The 21,446-nt window shown below is 38.7% G+C and overlaps 1 protein-coding gene across 3 annotated transcripts in view; it reads left to right on the plus strand.

The window, feature by feature from the left end:
- The window catches only part of LOC139775875 (transcription factor hamlet), an 80,371-nt gene extending 70,211 nt beyond the window's left edge, over positions 1 to 10,160 (plus strand). For 2 of the 3 annotated variants that reach the window (XM_071712203.1, XM_071712202.1), the window contains exons 6-8: positions 3,506 to 3,605; positions 5,886 to 6,042; positions 6,124 to 10,160. In XM_071712203.1, the coding sequence (XP_071568304.1) occupies positions 3,506 to 3,605; positions 5,886 to 6,042; positions 6,124 to 8,127 (2,261 nt within the window). In that variant the 3' untranslated portion in view covers positions 8,128 to 10,160. The remainder of the gene's footprint in view (positions 1 to 3,505; positions 3,606 to 5,885; positions 6,043 to 6,123) is intronic. The other variant, XM_071712204.1, reaches the window with a different exon arrangement.
- Positions 10,161 to 21,446: the final 11,286 nt, after the last annotated feature.

Genomic DNA, 21,446 nt, shown 5'->3' on the forward strand with positions numbered 1-21,446 from the left:
TTCTGCGGTGCTTGTTTTTTCTATCGCCGTTTTCCCTTTTTTGCACCCGAGAAACGCGTTTATATCATCGGCGTGTTTTCCGATAGCTCTTTAGGGTAGCGGATAATTTATAGCCAACTATTGTCGATTAACACGCGCATAACCAGGTCTCAGGGAAGACCGAAAAAAAGGGCACGATTCGAATGAGAAAAAAGGGGTATACGCATACAAAAGGGCACGCGACACTCTTTCCTGAGGGGGTGGTGTACTCCGAGGTAGGGAGGTACGTGTGACATGTTACAACCCCATCTGATTCATCGGACTAATGACACATTTATTTGACGTTTGATTCGAAATCGCTACGGTCGCGTGCGACAAATTGTTACTGAAAGATGCAAGCAGATATCGATTTTCTGTTTGATTAATTGAAAAAAATATATTTTTTTTCCTAGTTATCGTTTAATGCAAGAAATGTGAGTATTGCTAAAGGAAAAATTCGTATTATGTATTTTAGGAATAAGAAAACACTTTTGCAAAATTGTGTATTGTTTAAATCTTTGAACAAAAAATATTACATATGTATTATAAATAGTTATATATTACACATATATTATACAGATCATTGACTTCTTAATATATCATCATGAAAGAAGTTACCTTTTTCCTTTTCATCGAATTTCTCTTCTTCTTCAACGGTACTACAGCTCAAGATCGAGCCATGGCGTCCTGAAATTTGCCCTTTATCAAATTAAGTTGCACTAAAAAAGATATAGTTCATTCATGTCAACCATCAAAATTTTTAAATCAAGAATTAGTTAATTTAACTAATGTTTAGTTGAACGTATCGGACTAAATATTTTAGTTGGATGAAACACATTTTATATATACGTTTTCCAACAAATTTTTTTCTCAGTGTGGCGATCAAATAAAAACTGACGATTTTTGGTCGGATTTGAACTCGGATCTTCGGCTCATTAGACCAGCACATCTTTCTGCGTCATAATTGCCACTAATATTTGAGAAAAGAAGGCTATTTAACTCTTTAGATTATTTGTAAACAAATGATTTATATAATTTCTACAGTGACTGCAAGAATTCAATGCAACTTGATCTCATTAAAACCCTTTTAATTTTAATTAAAGAAAAAAATTTATATACTTAAAAAACTGACAGAAAAGTGTAAAGCAAACAAAAACATAGGTGAATAAACAAATAGATTTATTTTGATATATTTATTGATGTATTTTAATGATGTCGTTTGAATTTTGAACGTCACGATGCAGCAAGAACATTGATTTCCGTTACTTTTTCCCATGCAACTGCCAACTGACTACTCGACTGCGGGGGGTGTTACCAGTGGATCCCACCTGTTGACTTTCCGCAACGTGACTTTGCTACTCCTTCTACGCGGTAGATTAACATAATACTTTCAACCGTTTTCGTAAATTTGAGAGAAACGATTGTTTGTGAATACATGTTGTAAATATGCGATATACTTAATTCATATAAGTTATTTATATTTCTTTGATTCAAGTTCTATGTAAAAAATTCTTGCTATAAGAAAATGAATTATATTTATCATTCTGTAATTATAACATGTTTTTATATACATATAAAATTCTCTACCTATTTATGTTATATGTATATAAATTATTTATGCAAAAACTTTATACAGCTAGATATACTGAAAACAATTTACATACATTGAAAAATTATTTTAAAAGAGATTAATTCCGTATTCTAATATCTCTTCTATTGTATTTAAATCAGCATTTTTTTTATACCTAGCACATCTGAACATTATCTCACATCCGTGATGATTCTTGATTATAATCTTATTTATTAGTTATTAATATTCGTTTTTCATTTCGATCGTCTTTTCAATATGATGGGTTCGAACTATGCCGTCTCGAGGGTGATAGAGGTCGACCGCATCTTTCATTGTCTAAATTCACGGCGTGCCGCTACGAATTAGCCATGGAGAGACGAGCGATTAACGTACTAAGGGGGGTTAGCGTGGCGTTGGGCGTAGTTGGTGGTACGGGGGTTGTGCCCGGTTCCCATGAAGGTCCGTTGGGGGCCATCACTCGACCATATGGTCGAAACAAGTGTAGCGGCAGATTTAAATAACCGTTGGAGGTCGGATATCGTTCAAACTTAAGCTAGATCTTGCTTATACTCGCGATACAAATTAAATTGGGAGTTTTTAAAATTATTTTTTAACTATTTTAACTCTATAATTTGTTTCTTTCAATTTGTTTGTTTACTATTAACTACATCCATTTTTTTATATTTTTAAATATTTGTACACAAGCAGACAATTGTGATATAGACTATACTAGATAAATTTTTACATAGAAATTGATTAGTATACATTATTTTAGACACCATATTTTACGCTAGCACTCATGTTAGTTGCGTGTTTAATCACTGATAATCCCACTTTGTCTCCTTCATGGATTTCTGATTTTACCTGCCGTTGCGCTCTGATATTCGGGGGTGAAATGCCGCTGGGGGGCTGTCAAGACTCACCTGCGATTGGCTGGTCCCCAACGTCGCTTGTACCAATAGCAAGCGATTCTGGACATCCCCGTTTGCGTTTCCAGTTACTAGACGGTATATCGCCAACTAACCAAAACATCATTGTGTCTATTGTCTTCGTGATCGCTTGTGTGTCGGATCGTACTTATTGAAAAGGAAGAAGTGACAGAGTGTAGTGAAGTAACTTGAACTCGCGTTGTAACCAAATCTGATTTTTTATTTTTTAAGCATACAATCGTATTATAGATAGTAAATATAGATCAATATTTGGCCGAGAGATCATTAACTGGACGGTAAATATTTTATAAACTAATGACTATTTTATAAATTAATTTTTAATTAATAAATTATTTTATTTATTTTACTGGAACAACTATTAGAAATTATCGCATATGTTTGAAATTAATTTATAATTAAGAAGCGATATACGATTCTAATTGCCTGAATTCCGAGAATAAATATAATCCATGTTAAAACCACGCTTAAATTAATTCCGCATCAAATTAATTAATAAAAATGAATCAATACTAGCGTAAATTTGTATACGAAAATTATTTAACAACACAATCAAAAGCGTATAATTACGTAAATATTGTAATGTCAGTTGAGTAATTTGGCGTGAACTTTGCGAATTTGTTGAAAATTATTTTCACTATTTCCACAAAGCTATTTAAATCGTCGTCGAATTCTATAGAAACATCGAAGTCTTCATTTTGTAGATCAGGCGATATTACCGCTTTAATTTAATAATTCAGAGACAATCCATGAGTCCACTTGTCACGCCACTCCTGTGGCCCTCGCGCGGTTCTGGATCACGTAATTCGCCCACACCACGACACGTCACGTATCATCGTTTGCAGGGGATTGTAATTTCTAGAGCTATACGACCACACATACACAAATCGCGAGAAAATTGCGAGTTTTACTCGCACTACCGCCGGCATGTATTGTTTGTGATCTGTATTGTTGTGTTCGTCGTTTACAGCCTCTCAGCACAGTGGAACTGTTGACGAGGACAAGGAGGACGAGGAAGAAGGAGAAACGAGATGTACTGTCTGCGACAAGCCGTTTCAAGATATCGAACTGTAAGTACTTATTGCGCTACGATTTTTGTACAATTTTTTTTCTTTTAAACAAACTAGAAAATATAAGTAATGAATTTTTTGTTTGTATCTCTCAAAAATGTGCATTGGAAAGTTACAAACACATTAAAAAAGCGTAAAATGTTTAAATATTTTTAAAAAAGTCTTATTTATTATTTAAAATATTATTTATGGGACATTTAAAACAATCTGTTTTTCCATTTCACATAGGGAGAAATATCGCGTTTTAATGATTTTAATATTAATATTTATGTTAAATTTATATTAAATTGGAGAACAGTTGTTTTACTTGTATATTTGCACGTATCCGCAAAATTTTATTGCCGCCAGATGCCTTTATTATCATACTTTCACGCATTCTATTATCCGAAGATTATTATCGTTGGCGCGACGATACAAAGCGCGACTCATCAAGGATTCATGGCACATCATTATATGCTTTTCAAATCAGATGAGCGACGATTACGTGCTTGGCAGAGCGATACGCCGGATCGAAATCAAAAGACAACGGCTCGACCGACATTAAAGTGCTCGTTGCGTCCGTCGATTTTCATCGTCAATTATTAATTAATCGATGGAATTCAGAGAGTGGGTGCCACGTAATCGCCTTCAAATCTCGGAGTTGGCGAAAGCCTTTTGTCACGCGAGCGGTTTCAAGAGTGCTCTTTAGAATCCTGAGCATTTTGAGACTCCTTGCACGATTGAATATGATGCTTAGTCAGCCTTCATTTTGTCTTGGGGCTACGTCATTGCCTTTAATTAGAGAATAATTAGTAACGGAAAGTAAAATAATGCTAACTAAATGCTTATGTTATTATATAAATTATTTAAATACATCCAAATCTTTATGATTTTTGGAGTAAAAAATGTAATTTTATCAGTTTATCACTAAATACTCCGTATCTCGTTAATTGCAAACTCAACCAATTAAACATTGCATTTCAGTTAAATATTAGTACTTCTTATCTAATATACAATTAAGCTTCATAATTAAGCGCTTTTTCTTCCATGAATGAAATTATATTAACGCCTTGTTAACTGCAATCTGCAATAATCATGCATAATTTTTCAAAAGTACATTATGACTAAACAAATATGCCGTTCTTTCTTCTTTCATTAGCTGCTCTCTAGATGAGTTTTTATTGCCTTTTTATTCATCTTCCTTTATTAACTTCTATTTGCAGTCACATTCGTCTTTGAAAATAATTCTAGTTTGATAAATATCTGCCATTCCTTTTACGACCATCAAAAATAATTTACATTATAAAACATAACTCAAGTGATGGACAATTAAAAGTTTCGATTAAAATCAACTGGTTCTCGTTTCTGTTTTCTATCGATGATCTCCTCGCTCTTTCAGTCGATATTAAACCGCATTCCCCGACGCGGCAGATTCACCTGTTGTGGGGCATTAAACCCTAGCCGGGATTCGTAATCGGGCGCGTTAGAGCCACCCCCTTATGCATCATCGAAGGCGTCGCGTGCTCGTAGCTCATCTGGCGTAGCACACTGTCGTTGCACCATGAAGGCACTATCTCACCACGAATGAGTTTCACGCGGCGCGTATGTTCGGGGGTGTAAAATCAATGCCGCCGCACACCATGGCACACCATCCCGTGTGACGATAACCCGTGTGGCAACGCGTGACAATCCCCTTAGGACGGCTTTTCTTCGTGACGGCGTGTGTTCGTGCGCGACGGCCGCCCTCTTCTTCATGGACGTGCGACCGTTATTACACGAGAACCGACTCGCCACTGTTCAGCCGAAGTCACTTAGTCATCATCCAAGACTGCGCCCGACGCAATCTTTGTCGGTGCGGGTCGGTTACCGTATCACGTCCTGCTTGCTCGATGTGGTGCTTTGATTAAATATATTAAACTTCGCAGGTAGAAGTGTAGTAACGTTTAGAGATATTTTTACATAGCAATGGAGTTATCGCCATTCCATCGAATATTTAATTCAAATGAACTTTTGAAGAGATAAAGGAAAATGCTATTATATGCTTTCTTCAGAAATGTCCCAGGTAGCAAGACTCGTCATTTTGACGTCAATTGACGTCAAAAGTCTGTCATTTTGACGTCTTTTGACGTCATTTGACGTCAAAATGACGAGTGCTTGCTACCTGGGGTATAGCTTATACACGATCTCCAGTTCATCTTCGCTGTTATAAACATTTATTTTATTTCCTTTTTTATATATCTTTCTGATTTATTTTGTTTCTTACATTACAGTGAATGAAATATTTGCATCTTTTATTTTCAGATTGGATAGCCACCTGGTGACCTGTCATAGATACCCAGCGGAACAGCACCGCTGTGACAGCTGTCCCCGTGCTTACGCTTGGCGGCCACTTCTGGTACGACATCGTGCTATCGTTCACGGTGATCTTAGAAACTATCCCTGCGAAAATTGTCCAAAGGTAAGCTTCAAATTCGCGCTTCACTCGTCGAAATCAGACAATACATCCCGAGCCAGTAGCATCTTCTAGTATCGCTAAAAGTCGAACATCCGGCAGGTCTTCACGGACCCATCAAACCTACAACGTCATATCAGAACGCATCACGTGGGGGCGAGGAGCCACGCTTGCACGGAATGCGGCAAGACCTTCGCGACCAGTTCCGGCCTGAAACAGCACACCCACATTCACAGTAGCGTGAAACCCTTCCAGTGCGAGGTCTGTTTTAAGGCGTACACGCAGTTCTCCAATTTATGCCGGCACAAACGCATGCACGCCGACTGTCGCATGCAGATCAAGTGCGTTAAATGCGGACAATCCTTCAGCACGGTAACATCGTTATCGAAACATAAGCGATTTTGCGACTCCACGACCCCGACTGGTCCGCCTGGAACCATGCCTCAATTACCGACGCCAGCGACGAGCCCCTTTCTGGTGTATCCGCGACCTCCCGTGAGCCTGCCAGGCGGCTTGCCTTTTTATCCGCCTAGTCTGATGGGTCCTTATCCAGGAATTTTCCCAAATGCTCCGAATTTTCTCAACACTCCTCTGCTTTTCCCGCCGAAAATCGAAGAGGCCGAGAAGAGGAGCGACAGTCCCAAGAAGGAACGTTTTACCCCTCCAAGAGTGTTGTCGCAACACAATAAGGTCTCTCCTTCCACGGCGGAGGAGGCCACTTCCACGTTTAGGCCATCTCCGGCTAGACCTCCTGTTCAACCGACGCCGGAAAGTGATGACGATCTTTCAAAGAGAAGAGAAGCTAGAAACAACGAACGAAAAATGGAAACTGAAAGCACTTTGAAGGAGGAGGCGACCGAGCAACCGTTGGATCTAAGGGTTCAGACTAAGAAACAGGACGCTATTTCAAAAGCCGCAAATAGGAAAAGCCGTACTCCGTCGCCAGCCCCAGTACCGATGGAGGAAACGCCCGCACCTCCCGATCCTCCGAAATCGGAAGAGGATGCTGCCGCTCCCCCGCCGATGGAACTCGAGTCTAAGGATGTCCAAGGAAGTAGCCCGCACTTGAGGACCAGTCTGTCAATTGAACAACCGCCGACCAATACACCACCTCACATGGCCTATCCCAGACCGATACACCCGTTGTTCCTCGAAACGATGTATCGCGGTCCAACGGGAACCTTCCCGGGATTTCCCAGCGCACCGCCACCTCCAGGAGGAGCTACCCCGGAATCTAGGCTGATACCTCCACTTCCACCCTTCGCTCCACCGCGCGGGCTTCCTTTTTTAGGCTCGCTTATGAACGGGCTCAGCGGCGCTAGGCCAGGAGCAGGATTCGATCTGCTTGCCCGGCCGCCGCTGAGCGCGTTCCCTGGGGTAAAGCCGTTCCAAGAGGCAGTAATGCCCCATCATCACCATCATCATCACCATCACCATCACGTCCACGGCAAGATGAAGGATCGGTACTCCTGTAAATTTTGCGGCAAAGTGTTCCCTCGCTCTGCCAATTTAACGAGGCATCTGAGAACGCACACCGGCGAGCAGCCGTACAAGTGTAAGTACTGCGAGAGGTCCTTCAGCATCTCAAGCAACCTGCAGAGACACGTCAGGAATATCCACGACAAGCAGCGGCCGTTCAAGTGTCCGCTCTGCGAGAGGTGCTTCGGACAGCAGACCAACCTCGACAGACATCTGAAGAAACACGAGGCTGACGACGGTAGCGGAGTGGTGTCGGTCGCCGATTCGCCTGGAAGCAGCAACGAAAACGAGCGAGAGGATACCTACTTCGACGAGATCAGATCCTTCATGGGCAAGGTCACTTACGGCGGTGAGAGCGGCTACGGGTTGCCGCATCACCCGGCCTATATTCCCAGTCGTCTGCACGAGATGAACGAGTCCAAGATGGAGGTCGAGTATGACGAGGACGAGGACAGCGAGGAGGGTGTGTCTCCGTTGGAGGAGACGGACGGACTGTCGCCGATCGAGGCCAAGGAATCCCCGTCGCCCTCGCAGTACGACCTGAAGCTGAGGGAGAAGCAGGAGCTGCTCAATAATAATACCGCGGAGCCGGTGATCGAGATTTCGACATAGCCCAGAGGTCAGTCTGGGTGATCTGCGTGATCGCTTCGAAGGACGAGGAGAACTCGTCGTTCGTGTACAGAACTATTGTGGGATATACGTTCGTCTTAGAACTCTCGATCGCGACGGCGTTACCTTCAGAAATAATGTCGATGCAGGATTATTTAGCTTAGAACGGTCCGCGTACTTAGACTTTGCAGAATATCAACCATTTGCTTCTACAAGGCGAACGATTCTCGAGTATAATCGGGTCATTCTCCGTGATCATATCGTAAATCGATCGATACCGTAAATCCATGGAAGACAACCTATAATAATAATTATAATTATACATTGATATATCCGTACCGGAATTTTTCAGAAAGAATTTAGTGAACCCTATTATACTCGTAAAACAGGTGCTCTGTAAAAAAAAAAACGTAAAGAACTCGACGAACATAACGAAGATTCTTCTTATGTAATCCTTTTTTACACTCCACGTTTGTTTGCACTGGAAAAGCGTATTGTAAAGATCAACAAATGGACCATTTAGCCCCCTTCTTACACACACACACACACATGTCACAAGCTCTTCTATAGTCTAGTTCTATAGTTTCTACAGACTTGTTATGAATGTAAACGCGCACGAAATTCAATGTTATCCCCAATCCGCCCCTCTTCGTCCTTAGCATCGATTAGAGGATGCGCGTATTTCTGTAATATTATTTATTGCTATATTATTAATAAAGTTAATTTATAATTATTATTAAATCGTCGCTCGGTAAAGGGGTTCATACGTTATAAGCGAGAACGATCAAAGCGTCCATGTGAGAGCTCTGCGAATTTTATGTAAACGAGTTGCGATGTATCCATCTCGATCAATGATCCAATCACCGATGTTTCTGAATCCGAAATATATCTACATATATGTGCGCGCTATTCTCGATTGGTTAGTTTTTTAACGTCAGTATTAGTTGTATCGCGTTCAGAACGCGGACGCCCTTCGAGAGTTCGAAATTAGATTATTGTAAAATTCCTATCGTAAAATGACTGTAATCGTTTCAATCGGTTCGAATTTTAAAGATTTTCCTCGAGATTGTTAGATTTTGTTAGAATATAGCTGAATGAAAAATGATATATTACAAGAAGAAAAATTCCATCTGCAGGATTTAGCTGCGAGACCTAGAATCTGCGAAATAAGAAAAGTACATTTTCGCATCGTGTTCGTGTATCAAAATTGATGTATGTTAGCCCGCGAAGCCAAAGCGACGAAGAGAAAAAATTGACGCGTCGTGCGTAATCACCTATTATACGCGCGTGAGAGAGTGTGTATAATTAAATAATTAGGAGGCAACAAAACCCTTACGAAAAATTGTACAAATTTCCACAATTAGGTGATATAACATTTGTAAAGATAAAAGGAAGAAGTTTCAACGCGATTTTTATTAATATATAAATACGATTCTGGAGCGGTTTCTCTTGCGGTAGGCAAGACAGAAGAGTCATGTAAGCTAACGGACGTTCCTCGCATTTCACTCACCTAGTAGAAATATTAAAATGCGTGTCCCTAACGTGTCATCGATGAAGCGAGGAAATTAATAATGATGAAAGATAAGCATAGTATACGCGTATACATGTGTACCAAGTACGCTCGCGATTAATAAAAAATGAAACAAAGAATATATCGTTCGTTTGTAATCACCGAGTTGAGGCTTGTTTTTTCACATAAAGGTTTTACGAATACACGTTCTACATATCTCTGTTTCTATCTCTCTTTCTCTCCTCTTTCTCTCTGTTTCTCTCTCTCTCTCTCTCTCTCTCTCTCTCTCTCTCTCTCTCTCTCTCTCTCTCTCTCTCTCTCTCTCTCTCTCTCTCTCTCTCTCTCTCTCTCTCTCTCTTTCTCTCTCTCTCATTATAGACGATAATAAACTTATGAAATGATTAAGCATAAATATATTGAACGAACTACTTAAGGAAAACTATATTATGACGCTGTCTATCTATACATACTGTATAAAGGCATCCTGTAACTTCATTATGATTACTATTAAAATATTACACTTCAAGTTGGTTACCTAAGCGATAATGCCACCTATCGATTTTCCTTTGCCTTGTATTCCTCTAATAAGATTTTAATCTAATAAGCTTCGATAAATTTTATTATTCTGTACATTGCCCACACAGATTTAATAGAAGAAGATAAATAATACAATATAAAATAGAAAAACAATATTATATTCTTCTCAAATAATCACATAGTAGCCTTTAATACAAAAGTAGAAGAGACAAATCAAAATAAATTAGAAACTTTGTTTTCTAGAGAAAATATACTTTTATATAAAACAAGCTATTTTTTAACAATAAAAAAATGTTAGGCATGACTAGATCATAAATTATTCTGTGCTATCATTATTTGTTTCATTAGTAAGCATTTATGATCAAAATAAAAACCATAAGAATAAAAATAAAAATTCATATATGTTTCACTTTTATTAATTAAACAGTTTTAAGACTCGCGGACTTATTTATGTATCCATCTCATTTTTGATAAAATATGACGTATTTCGATTTTCATAATTAGAAGAATCAAATGCAACATGGCATTTCTTCAGTGCTCGCTCTCTATTGACTTGTGCTGCGCTCTGGTACCGCATACTTCGAGATAAGCTTGATATTTATCAAATGGTTGCAAATAAATTAATAATAAAATTCACAAAAATAATCTATAAGCGTAACAGTATGCACCTGTTTTATATGCTTTTCATTAAAACAGTTTGAAAACTTGCAAAATACAAAGAGGCTTCTCTTTTATCGACGATAAATAAGATCTGCTCTAAAGGCAAGAGCTGCAGGAGTTGATGTCCATTCAGCCTTAAGACGCTAGATTACGCTTTATCTCACAATTTGTATCGTTCAGCCATAATTGTTTTTATAAAAAGAAAGTATACTTTTTAAATTGTAAGAAAATTTTAAGAGAAAAGATCATAAATCATTTTTATTTTTACAATTTTTGATAATATTGATAAATCCCCATGATACACGTTAGAAATATTGCTTATAATTGTTATTGATAATTTAATATTATTGATAATAATGCAATCAACTTAAAAAATGAAAAAACAAATGTTATGAAATGCAAAGAAACTCGACTATCCTTCAGTGATTAGACGAGTTAATTGACGGCTGACCTGACGTTGAATTAATGAAGGTTGAACTTTGCCTGTACTATACGATCGTTTGAATCGATCCTCGACGCCCACTCGATCCGACGTATTATCGTACTCCATTCGATCCCATTCAAGTCTGTCTGACTGAACAACAATGTTCGCACATACATTACACAAACTCTTATCGTTGAATCGCCAAAGAAAACAAGTAAATGTCGCTGCGAGTAATTTGATGGTATAACAGTTATCACTCTAATAACGTCGTTTAGTAAATTGCATTATAAATAACATACACAAATTATTTCTCTATTTATAATTATATTGTAAAATAACAATTTGATCATTATATAGTCACTCGATCTGTTTAAATTTATGTAAAACATTTACACATTTTTATCTTTATCTCTAAATAAAATATAATTACTTGTTATATTTCATATCGTCGGTATGTAATTAAGTATTATTATCTTTTTGCATTCTCCCGCCGCGCGCCGTACTCGCGGATCTTTGCTGCGCGTAAGTGCCAAGGTGATAACATTATTACGTAAAGTTATCGCGGAAGAAACTCGGATAACACGCTCTCTAGTTCAAGCTTTGATAAAATAAAAAGTCAAATTGATACTCTCGTTATACTGCTTAATAATACTATTTAAAGTATAAACTTATTTGAATTCTTTAGGGTTGATTACAGAGCGTTGCGTTTGAGTAAGCATTATGTCATAATCCAAACAATTTTCTGTTTGCCAGCAAAAGTGAAGATAGTTGCAGAAAAAAATCGACAACTCTGTCGAAAAACTTCACGAATATTTACTACAACTCTGTTAAATATTTACCCAGTAATTTGCGTGAAAAATATATCGCTTTACGTATCAAGTCTTGCAGTCTGATTTGATAGCAAAAAAAGCACCGTCTTCATCAACAGAGTTGTAAGAAGTTAATATCCACGCCATATAACTCATCGCGACGTGAAACCAAGATTTTTTCGACGCGCTGATGAAGGGCACGGACGGGATAATCAAAAGAGGCATATAGGTAGAGAAAAAAAATATTGAATTACAAGCTAGGAATTTGATATATTTGGACAATAAATTTGGCATTGTTAGAAAAATATCAAAACCTTAAAGTACTTATATAATCATGTTCCTATTTTCTTCTTGTAAGACGGCCAGCGAAAAGTAACGATTGGTCCAGCAGAGTACACGCTTTCGGGAAAAAAAATCGCCAGTCAATCGTACCGGAAGTATCGACGTCGCCTTCAAGATTTTGGTAGCGCGATCAATGCAATCGATACGCTCGCGTGAATGAAAGCTAGGATGCAAGTAGAAGAAAGGAAATGAGACGGAAAGGAAGGCGCGAGAGGATTTCTTCGCGTTGCGAAAAGGCGTCGGACGGCTCTCGTTTGTAGCTCAAGAACGGAGATAGGGGGTATCGGCGATCGCTCCGAGCCACAAAAGAGCGGCCCGAGACAAGCGCGAGCGAGTCTACAACGGCATCGATGAGGCAATAATTCTACGCGCCAACGAACATTATTGCCAACGTGACGTTGACAAAAACGGCCGAGTTAATCACGAAATTCCACGCGGTCTCAGAGTGGACCCGCGCGTTTAGAAAGTGGAAAAAATCGTACCGGGTCGATCGATCGATTAGCGCTACAGATCGATAGTACGTCGCTAATAATAGTGCTCTGCTATTTATTATTTATGACTTTTGATGGGAACTTTAATTAAATCCGCGACCGCGAAATTTTCTTATTCCAGTTGCGCAAATCAGGCGGTTTCTTCTCAATTGGATGAGAATTCAAATAAGAATTAAAACTGTGATTGAGAATTTTAATTGCATGTGAAATGCGAATTGTCTCAGCAAAGCGAAAAAAAATTAAAGGAGAAACCGGCGACATAACGTATAATACTTGCAGCGTGTAATTGATTTATTTTCGGTACACGAATTCCGAGAGAATCGAAACGCGTGCTTATTCGTCGCGCTCGCGGATTAAATGAGTTTCCGCGAGCGCGCCGATCGCGAATCCCGTCTTGCTTGGGATATCAGACTCTCCTTTTAGGACACCAGCCGACCAGCTATATCGAGTCTTGCTCGCTCGTTTTTCTTATTTCTCATCTCGGCACGTCGCGCGTCTCCTTTCATTTTAACGCATGATCGCACACCCGATCTGACCGGCGCAACACACCCACCGATCTCTAATCCCGCCGTGTGTACGCAGAGACGGCCGGTCGGGCTCATAGATCGTGAAATAGAAAACGAATAGCCCGGTTGAGAGAGAGATGCACGGTTATCCGTTTACAAATAATTTCCCGGCCGATAAATTATGCGCTCGGGGACGAAATTATTTTCACCCGATGAATATAACGGAATGTAAGTAATAGCGTAATAATACTAAATTTACGGTTTGCCTGCCAAAAAATCCTCTTAACATCAATATATCATTATCGCGATAATCAGCTTCCACGTAGTTTCACGCTGCTTGAGGACTCTAATAAGCTTGAGCTGTCCAACGCGAAGCTATGCGAAGTGCGAAGGATGCCGTCAGATATATCCTTGAATATTTGCGCGATATTTTATTAACTACCTGGAGATGCTCGCGCAATCATCGTTTTACATATATGATTGTTACAAAAAGTTGTCGCGATCAACATCTTCTTCTACGTAGTTATATAATTAACTCGATCGCCACCACCTACAACAATTCTTAAGACGTAAAGCAAAGTCATATCCGCGATTTCTGAGAGCGATAAGATGATAACACTAATTTAAATAAATTTGCATAAATTATTTTCCATTTTATTTTATATTTTATACAGTAGCGTATGCATGTATATTTAAACTTTTATACAATCTCTATCAAATATTTTAGATTTTAAAGAATTTTAAGAGATTTATGGTTACAAAATTATAGTTTTTAATTTAACATGTTTAAAACATTAGCGAAAATATTTTAGGAGTTCCTTTTATGACCTCAAATCTAAGATTTAAAAAAATTGATCGTCTACCGAAAAATGTAACATTATTCATTGTAATTGTTAAGTAATGTAAACGTAATCATCTAACTGGATCAAATAAGTATTTTTTAAACATATTATTACTTTAAAAACAAGATCTATATTCATTCGATTATAATTACCTTTTCTTTATTATGTAACAATTTTTAGGAAAAAAATCTCGATTAATTTCTTCCTTTGTCCAACGTCTGTAAAAGATAATGAATCGTGTGTCAACCATACGATAGTATCACGCGTCCACCTGGACATATATGCAGGAAGGACATTCATATCCAGGAAGGCCAGCTTGAAAGACTCTCTCTTTCTCTCTTTCTCTCAAGACGCCTAGGCAAATCGGTTTACATTACTTTCACTGTTCGGCGAAGTTCAGTTGACTTGCCAAGACAACCTTTCGTTCTTATCGTTCTCGTTTTCATCACTAGATTTTCCTGCAAAATAAAAAAAAAGGAGAGGCAAATTGATTAACATCGGCAGGCGTGAAATATTCGCTTCATGATTGCCCGATGACTCTTCTTTAATATCAGCGTCACAGCGAAAAAAAATCAGATATATGATTAAAGGCCGTCAGAAAAAGATCCTCGACTAATGTCGCTGACTCAGTCAATTTGCTAAACGCGATAGCGAACGACTAACGAATTCCGTTCTCGAATTAACAACGATTATTTATATTGCCGCGATTAGAAGGATGTTATTTATCTCATTAATGTTGTCTCGATTGGAGCTGCACAAAACGTAAATAATCACGATACTTTATTGATTGCCTCGACACTTAATTATAATCGATACAAGAAAACGTTTGTATTCTTCACAAGGAAAAGTTAGTGTGGTTGTTCGTTGTACATCTATCACAGCTCTCAATTTTCCCATAGAAAGCAATTTTGTTATCTATACATGAAGAGATCTCCGCTGAGAACAAGACTTAAAGCAAACGCCGAACAAACGTAATCGTGTATGCAAGAAAAAGAAGTGCTTTATATAACTGATCTTTTTCCGGCTAACAAGTAGGAGGCAGATAGAGGCACCTTGACGATGAGCCAATCGATGGTCGCAAGACCGTGCAACCGGAAAATTTCCATTGGCAATTGCGCCTTATCGCGTGCTCCCGATCGATACAAATAATTGTTATTGGCATACCGCGTCTCCGCGCGCCATTATACTCTTGAGAATCTTCTGACCCGCCATCTCGAATGATCGCGTTGTCCTCCACGAGTGACGATAACAATCTGCTGCGTAGGTGGATTCGACGTTAATTGCGATCCAAGGAATCACAAAGTATACTTGTGTCTATACGTGTATTCTTATATTCCTGTCGGCACTTTTGATAATATACTGTAAAATATTAAGTCGCACGGTTCTCAGTGCTGAACAATGTACCGGGTAATCAAATGAAGAAGACGAATCGGTTACGTAAGAGCGTACCGCAATAAATAATATTTTTATTTCACGTTTATGTGCAGGCGAACGCGCCGTACAGAACTAAGCACATGGCGGTGTGGGAGTCGTCGCCGTTGGGTGGAGGCCTGGCGCATAGGCACGTCTGTATGCGACGTGTGTATTTTGCACACAGCCACGCAGAGTGCAAATGTCAAGGGATTCCTCCGATCGGACTGGAGCAAGCATTGAGCGCACATGCTTAAAGACGTGACTTAAATTGTGGCGCAACTAGTCTTGTGGTGCACGTGGTGTGCACACATCACCGGCGTTACATACAATTTCGTTTAGATTTCAGCCAGAAATTCACACAGTCTTAATCTGGCAAGACTCAATATACGCATAAATTGTTAAACGGAAAAAATGCATTACAGTTTTATTTTACTCTATTCCTTTTTCCCCAGTTACCTATATAATCATATAATGAAAATAAATACAATAATTTGTACCGTTATTCTACATTCAATGGCACTGGCATGTTGTCAGTGAAGAGATATCTGACTAGTTGTATAAGTGATGTAAAATAAGGATACAATTCCGGTTTCTACCAATGATACACTTTTGTTGGATTGGGATAGATATTGTAAGTTTAATGACTAGTGTTGTTCATTGATACACACCGATATATCGAGAGAAGTGTACTCTCTGTTAAACAAATGTCAAAGGATACTTTAGATTAGATCGTAGGAAGATAGACAATCTTATTCATAAGCAAGCAGGAAACGTTTCGAGCAGGGAACTTCAAGGTTTTTCAATTCAACGCGAAAAGCTGAAGCATGCAAGTATTTGTATTTGAAAGCGCGTATTTCCGGATTTTTCGAACTCATGATTTTTTGTTTTTGTATGTACGAGAATATTAAAGAAAGGTATGTTTAATTGTAAGATATATTCTGCCTATGTGTATCTATACATATATTTTGCTTAATATCTACATTATATTTACAAATATCTATTTCATATGCATATAAAAAAATATATATATATAGATATTTACGAATATTTATTATATATACATATATATAATGGATATTTGTAAATAAAATATATTCCGCAGGACTTTACGTTTTGATAAATAATCGAATCGTCTAAAACTTTTATATCACATACATAGATCCATCTCCGCTCGCAGCATGCCGAATGCTTCAACGAACGAACGGTGAAGCATCAATCAACATCGGCGATGTTTCTCCAACATTATCCGTAAGTAATTTTAATTCTCTATCGGGCGTCTGTTACGCCCTATCACTGAATGGCGCGGAGAGGGATCAAAGTGGAAAATATAGTGAATAGAGAAACGAGGTTCTCGCGTACGCGTGCATATACAGTATATACACCATCGTGCACATTCACGTGCGACGTCTCGGATCGTCGACCCTCCCCCACGTGGGCAATCGATAGGCAAATGTCAGGGGATCCCATGAATCACACCGCGATCGAGGAAGGGAGCGAGACAGAGAGAGAGAGGCGAGAGTAGAAAGGAGAAAGATAGAAAGAGGCTGAGAGAGCATCCCATTCACACACAAGAGGAAATATCGAATCTCATCGACGACATCTCGCGCGCCGGCGAAATGTCAGGGGAGATCTTTCTCGATAGGTGCGCTTTGCCGAGGAGAGGCAAAGATGGGGGGGGGGGGGTTGACCGGGTGCCTCGATAGATCGCGGGAGCCTAAGAGATAAATCGAGGACCGCGAAACGGGTGACGAAAAAACGTTGGTGCCTTACATAAACGGACCACGCCCTGCCGGAGCATGTTCACCATCCGCATAGGTACATCGGATGTGTCGTCGTGTGTGTGTGTGTGTATATGTGTATATGTGTCTGCGTGTGTTGCGCGCGCTCCCGTGCTGTCTATGCACTCCTCACGAAGCGTGTCGATAGTTGCTATGTAGTCGACACCAATGTATAACGCTGGCGGTCTCTCCTATTCCGATACTCTCCGCGGCATTACCTTACGTGGGTGTTCATAGGGCACCGGAACGCAAGTCTACCGGTTGCTTGCTATATTCTCGAAATGCTTCTCGAAATTCTATCTCGACCAATCTGGCGAGCTGACCTGGTATTTCCAGGTGCGCGAGTGTTTCTGACGATTATATCGGGAAACATGTATCAAAGGCGATTTGTTAACAACCGCTCCGAGGTCTCATTGTCTTTTATCGAATATTACGGTGGAACATAATTTTGTACCTGCTCTAGTTGTAATGGTCTCTAATGGTCGCAATTTTAGGTGCTTAGATGCTTCATTACACCAGAAAACTAGGTCAGGTTTTTTTCTTTTCGCTTAAAACACAAAGCTAATAGTGTAAAATGACAAGCATGCTTGTAGAAGTAAACAAGGAAAATGTTCCAAGAAAATTATTCTCTGTCACTATATTTTATATGTATTTTTTAATATTTTTTATATACCAAGTTTTTTCTTTTATTATTACGTTTAATCTCATTACCAAATTTTAAATTTTAGTCAAGGAGCCTGAAGAAATTCTCATTATACATAATTTCATAACATAATTATCATAACATATGTTTTACGTAATAAAAGTATGAAAAAATTGTTAAAAATATATATTATATAAATAATAGATAAATTTTTTACAGAATTTTTAATTTTACTATTATAGAAAGTTTAGTAAGTCGTACGAGCAAGTTGCGTATAAATCTTTCATATATAACTACTGACAAAATTACGGATTGTATTGTAGAGAAATTTGTCTGTTATATAAAATCACAATATCCTTGTGATTATAACTTGTAAGTTTTTTCTACTTTATCTTGTAAATTTAAGGAATACAGTTTAATTAAAACGTCGTATTTTCAATTGTTTTTTTCGCATAATTCAATCAAGAGAAAAATGTCTTTGAGTAAAATTAATTTGCTCTACTTCGTGATACTTTAGTTGGTCGTCTCAAAGAGGATTTATGTTGTCGCGACATGTCGACCTCGAAATTCGGCGATGTATTAATCCGGCCGCGGATTGCGAAAGCGAAATTAAACGCGTTCTTCGATCGTCAGAAGGTCGCTTCGCCAGCCGCACAAGGTTTCCTTTTCGAACAGCGATGAACCGTACGATGGCGGAAGATTTCCGTGCGATAGAGCGTGAAAAGTGGAGCATTCTACGAAATGTTCCTAACTAATCATTTGTTTTGCAGCCGCCGCGCCGTCTATATAAATGCGTTTTACAATGCCGGCAGAGATATGAGAACATTGACAGGTATCGGTAGATAGCATTATTTCTCTCGGATTAATATTTTTATGTATTAAACCGATTCTTTCCTCTGACAGGAGAAAGGGGCGGCTTCAAGTATATTTAGTATTACTTTCCTTTAATACCGATCGTTCTCCAATAGCGAGAGAGACCACGTTACTTCCGCAACGTACGCACGGCGGATCTCTCTATATATGAATTATGGAAGGCAGCCGTTAGCGTTGCCTCGTTATTATCGCTAACATCCGCCAATTATGTTATCACTTTTCCCGTGCTTTCCTATTGCCGTGGAAGACATGTGCTCCTCTAAAAACGTCAGTGCGGCACAGACAAGCACTACTCTATCAATTACATGAGCGGGTCAAAGCTCATGTTACTAGTAGACGCTTCCTCATAACTTACTTTCATCTCCCCCGTTATTACGATTGCTGTTATATTTCATTTTCAATTAGTTATGAGATCAGAGAATTTTCTTCCGAAAGCGAGCGCGGTCGTAGAACCCGCAAAAGAATTGGCGCTGCAGGTGTGCTTATTCAGAAGAAACAATTATTCTCGCGTTGGCTGTAATTTTACGTTACTTGAACCATATGCAACTACAAACCGCCTGTATCTGATGTATGTTTTACCACCGTAAGTTATAAATAATTTCACCGTATACGTAGCACGGACCGTCCGCGGCCTATCACACACGATATCATCTTCCAACTCCGCGAACTCCGGTAAAATAAGAGCGATATGTTCGCTTATTTCTTGTTTTTTTTTATTCCCTCTCGACTCTCGAGTCCCGCTTCTCGCGATGCGCGTTTATCACGGCTAGCCAGGCATCTCGTAACTCCTGAAGTCTTCGGGTTGCTGAATTCGAGGCGCTGAAAATTACCATCATCTCGTCCTTCCGATAACTGTATCGGGCCATGAGGCTCGCGTTACCACCTTAAGATACTTCTTCACTCGCTACCGTTACGTTCTCGATAAAAGTCCCGAATGCAGTTTGTGCGCTCGTGAGCCTATTTTCTCTATCGCGTACCTACGCATCGAGCCTCCTGGGCAATACGGGCCCGGCGCTTACGGTTCTTCGAGGAACACGAGAATCCTGCACGCGTGTCCGTTACAACGCTCGGGCCTGGACGCGCAACGACAATCATCTCGTTTCTTCTTTTAGTGCAGTCTCGACGGAAAGATAGTCCGTTCTAATGGTTTGACGCAAAAAATGCAATAATAATAATAATAATAATAATATAATAGCAAAAATCAGGGAAATGGTTCCTTTGCGACTAATAAAATCTCGTTCAAGTCGATAAGTTTTAGAGATATACGAAATTGCAATAATGGATATGAAGGACATCGACGTTACAACGATTTTATTGCTTTTATTAATTTGTCAATGTCATAATTTATAAAATAATTATACTTAACAGCAGGTTTTATCGCATATAACATTGAAGGTGTTAAAGTGTGACTACGATTTTATTCAGAAATGTAATATGCTAGAATTTCTCAACCATTTCCAGTTTTATAATGCAATAAGCGTTTCAGAATAAAATTAACCATATAAATAGAAATGCAATTCTATGAAATTATGATACTGCATTACTCAAAATACTTTCGTGTATATAATTCTAAAAAAAAAGAACATATTTGGTTTAAAAATCAAAAAAATTTTCTTTCAACGCTTTTATCGATTATGCATTATATTTTTATGTTTTTTTTCTTTGATATCTCCTATAGAATATGACATGTCAAAATAATAATTCATGAGAGAAACAGCAATTAATGTATGCTCATACCTTGTTCCGATCGCGAGTCATATGTTTCTAACGACCGTTGCGGAGTGTAAAATGCTGCCTTCTAATTATAACAGAGCTATATAATTATACAAGCGACTATAAAAGGAGCAATATAACGTCATAGATTCATTTAATATAAATTTCAGGTACACTTGGCTGTATGTGTGGAGATTATCGGTAACGGCGAATGTTAGTGTATGTGTGTGCGTGTGCTCCTACTCATCCGGCATAATAATATGCGCGACCATAAAAGTAGGCATAATAAATCGAGCACAATTAATAAAAATCTTTTCGCATCGTACATATGTATAGACTCGACGAGTCTATAAGCGAAATGCCAGTTGTGACGTAACCATAAATGGTAAACGAAACTATCGTCAATTAATAAACGCGCGAAACTGGCACAAGTGAGAGGAGATAATTAAATATAAATTCAAAAATGTAAAACAATACATGATAAAAAATGTTCTCTTTCTCTCTCTTTGCATCTCTGTAATTCTTGCAATTATATTCTTATACATATTCATATTTCTTAACTAGAATTGAGAAGAATAATCCAGAAATTTATCAATTTACAGTAATAAAAATGACAAAAGTATCTCGTTTGACGTAAGACCGCCCATTCCACAGTTGCATAAGAGAACGGCAATAAAACGCATCTATTTCTTCCCGCGTTAATCCACGCTTGCTCGTAAAATACGAAGGTAGAAGGAGATATAACACGAGAAGCATAGACGAATAAGCGGGACGTGTGGTG

The sequence above is a fragment of the Temnothorax nylanderi genome, unplaced genomic scaffold (assembly GCF_030848795.1).
Source record: "Temnothorax nylanderi isolate EJ_2023f unplaced genomic scaffold, tnyl_v1.0 TNYL_tig0107_pilon, whole genome shotgun sequence".
Classification (NCBI taxonomy): domain Eukaryota; kingdom Metazoa; phylum Arthropoda; class Insecta; order Hymenoptera; family Formicidae; genus Temnothorax; species Temnothorax nylanderi.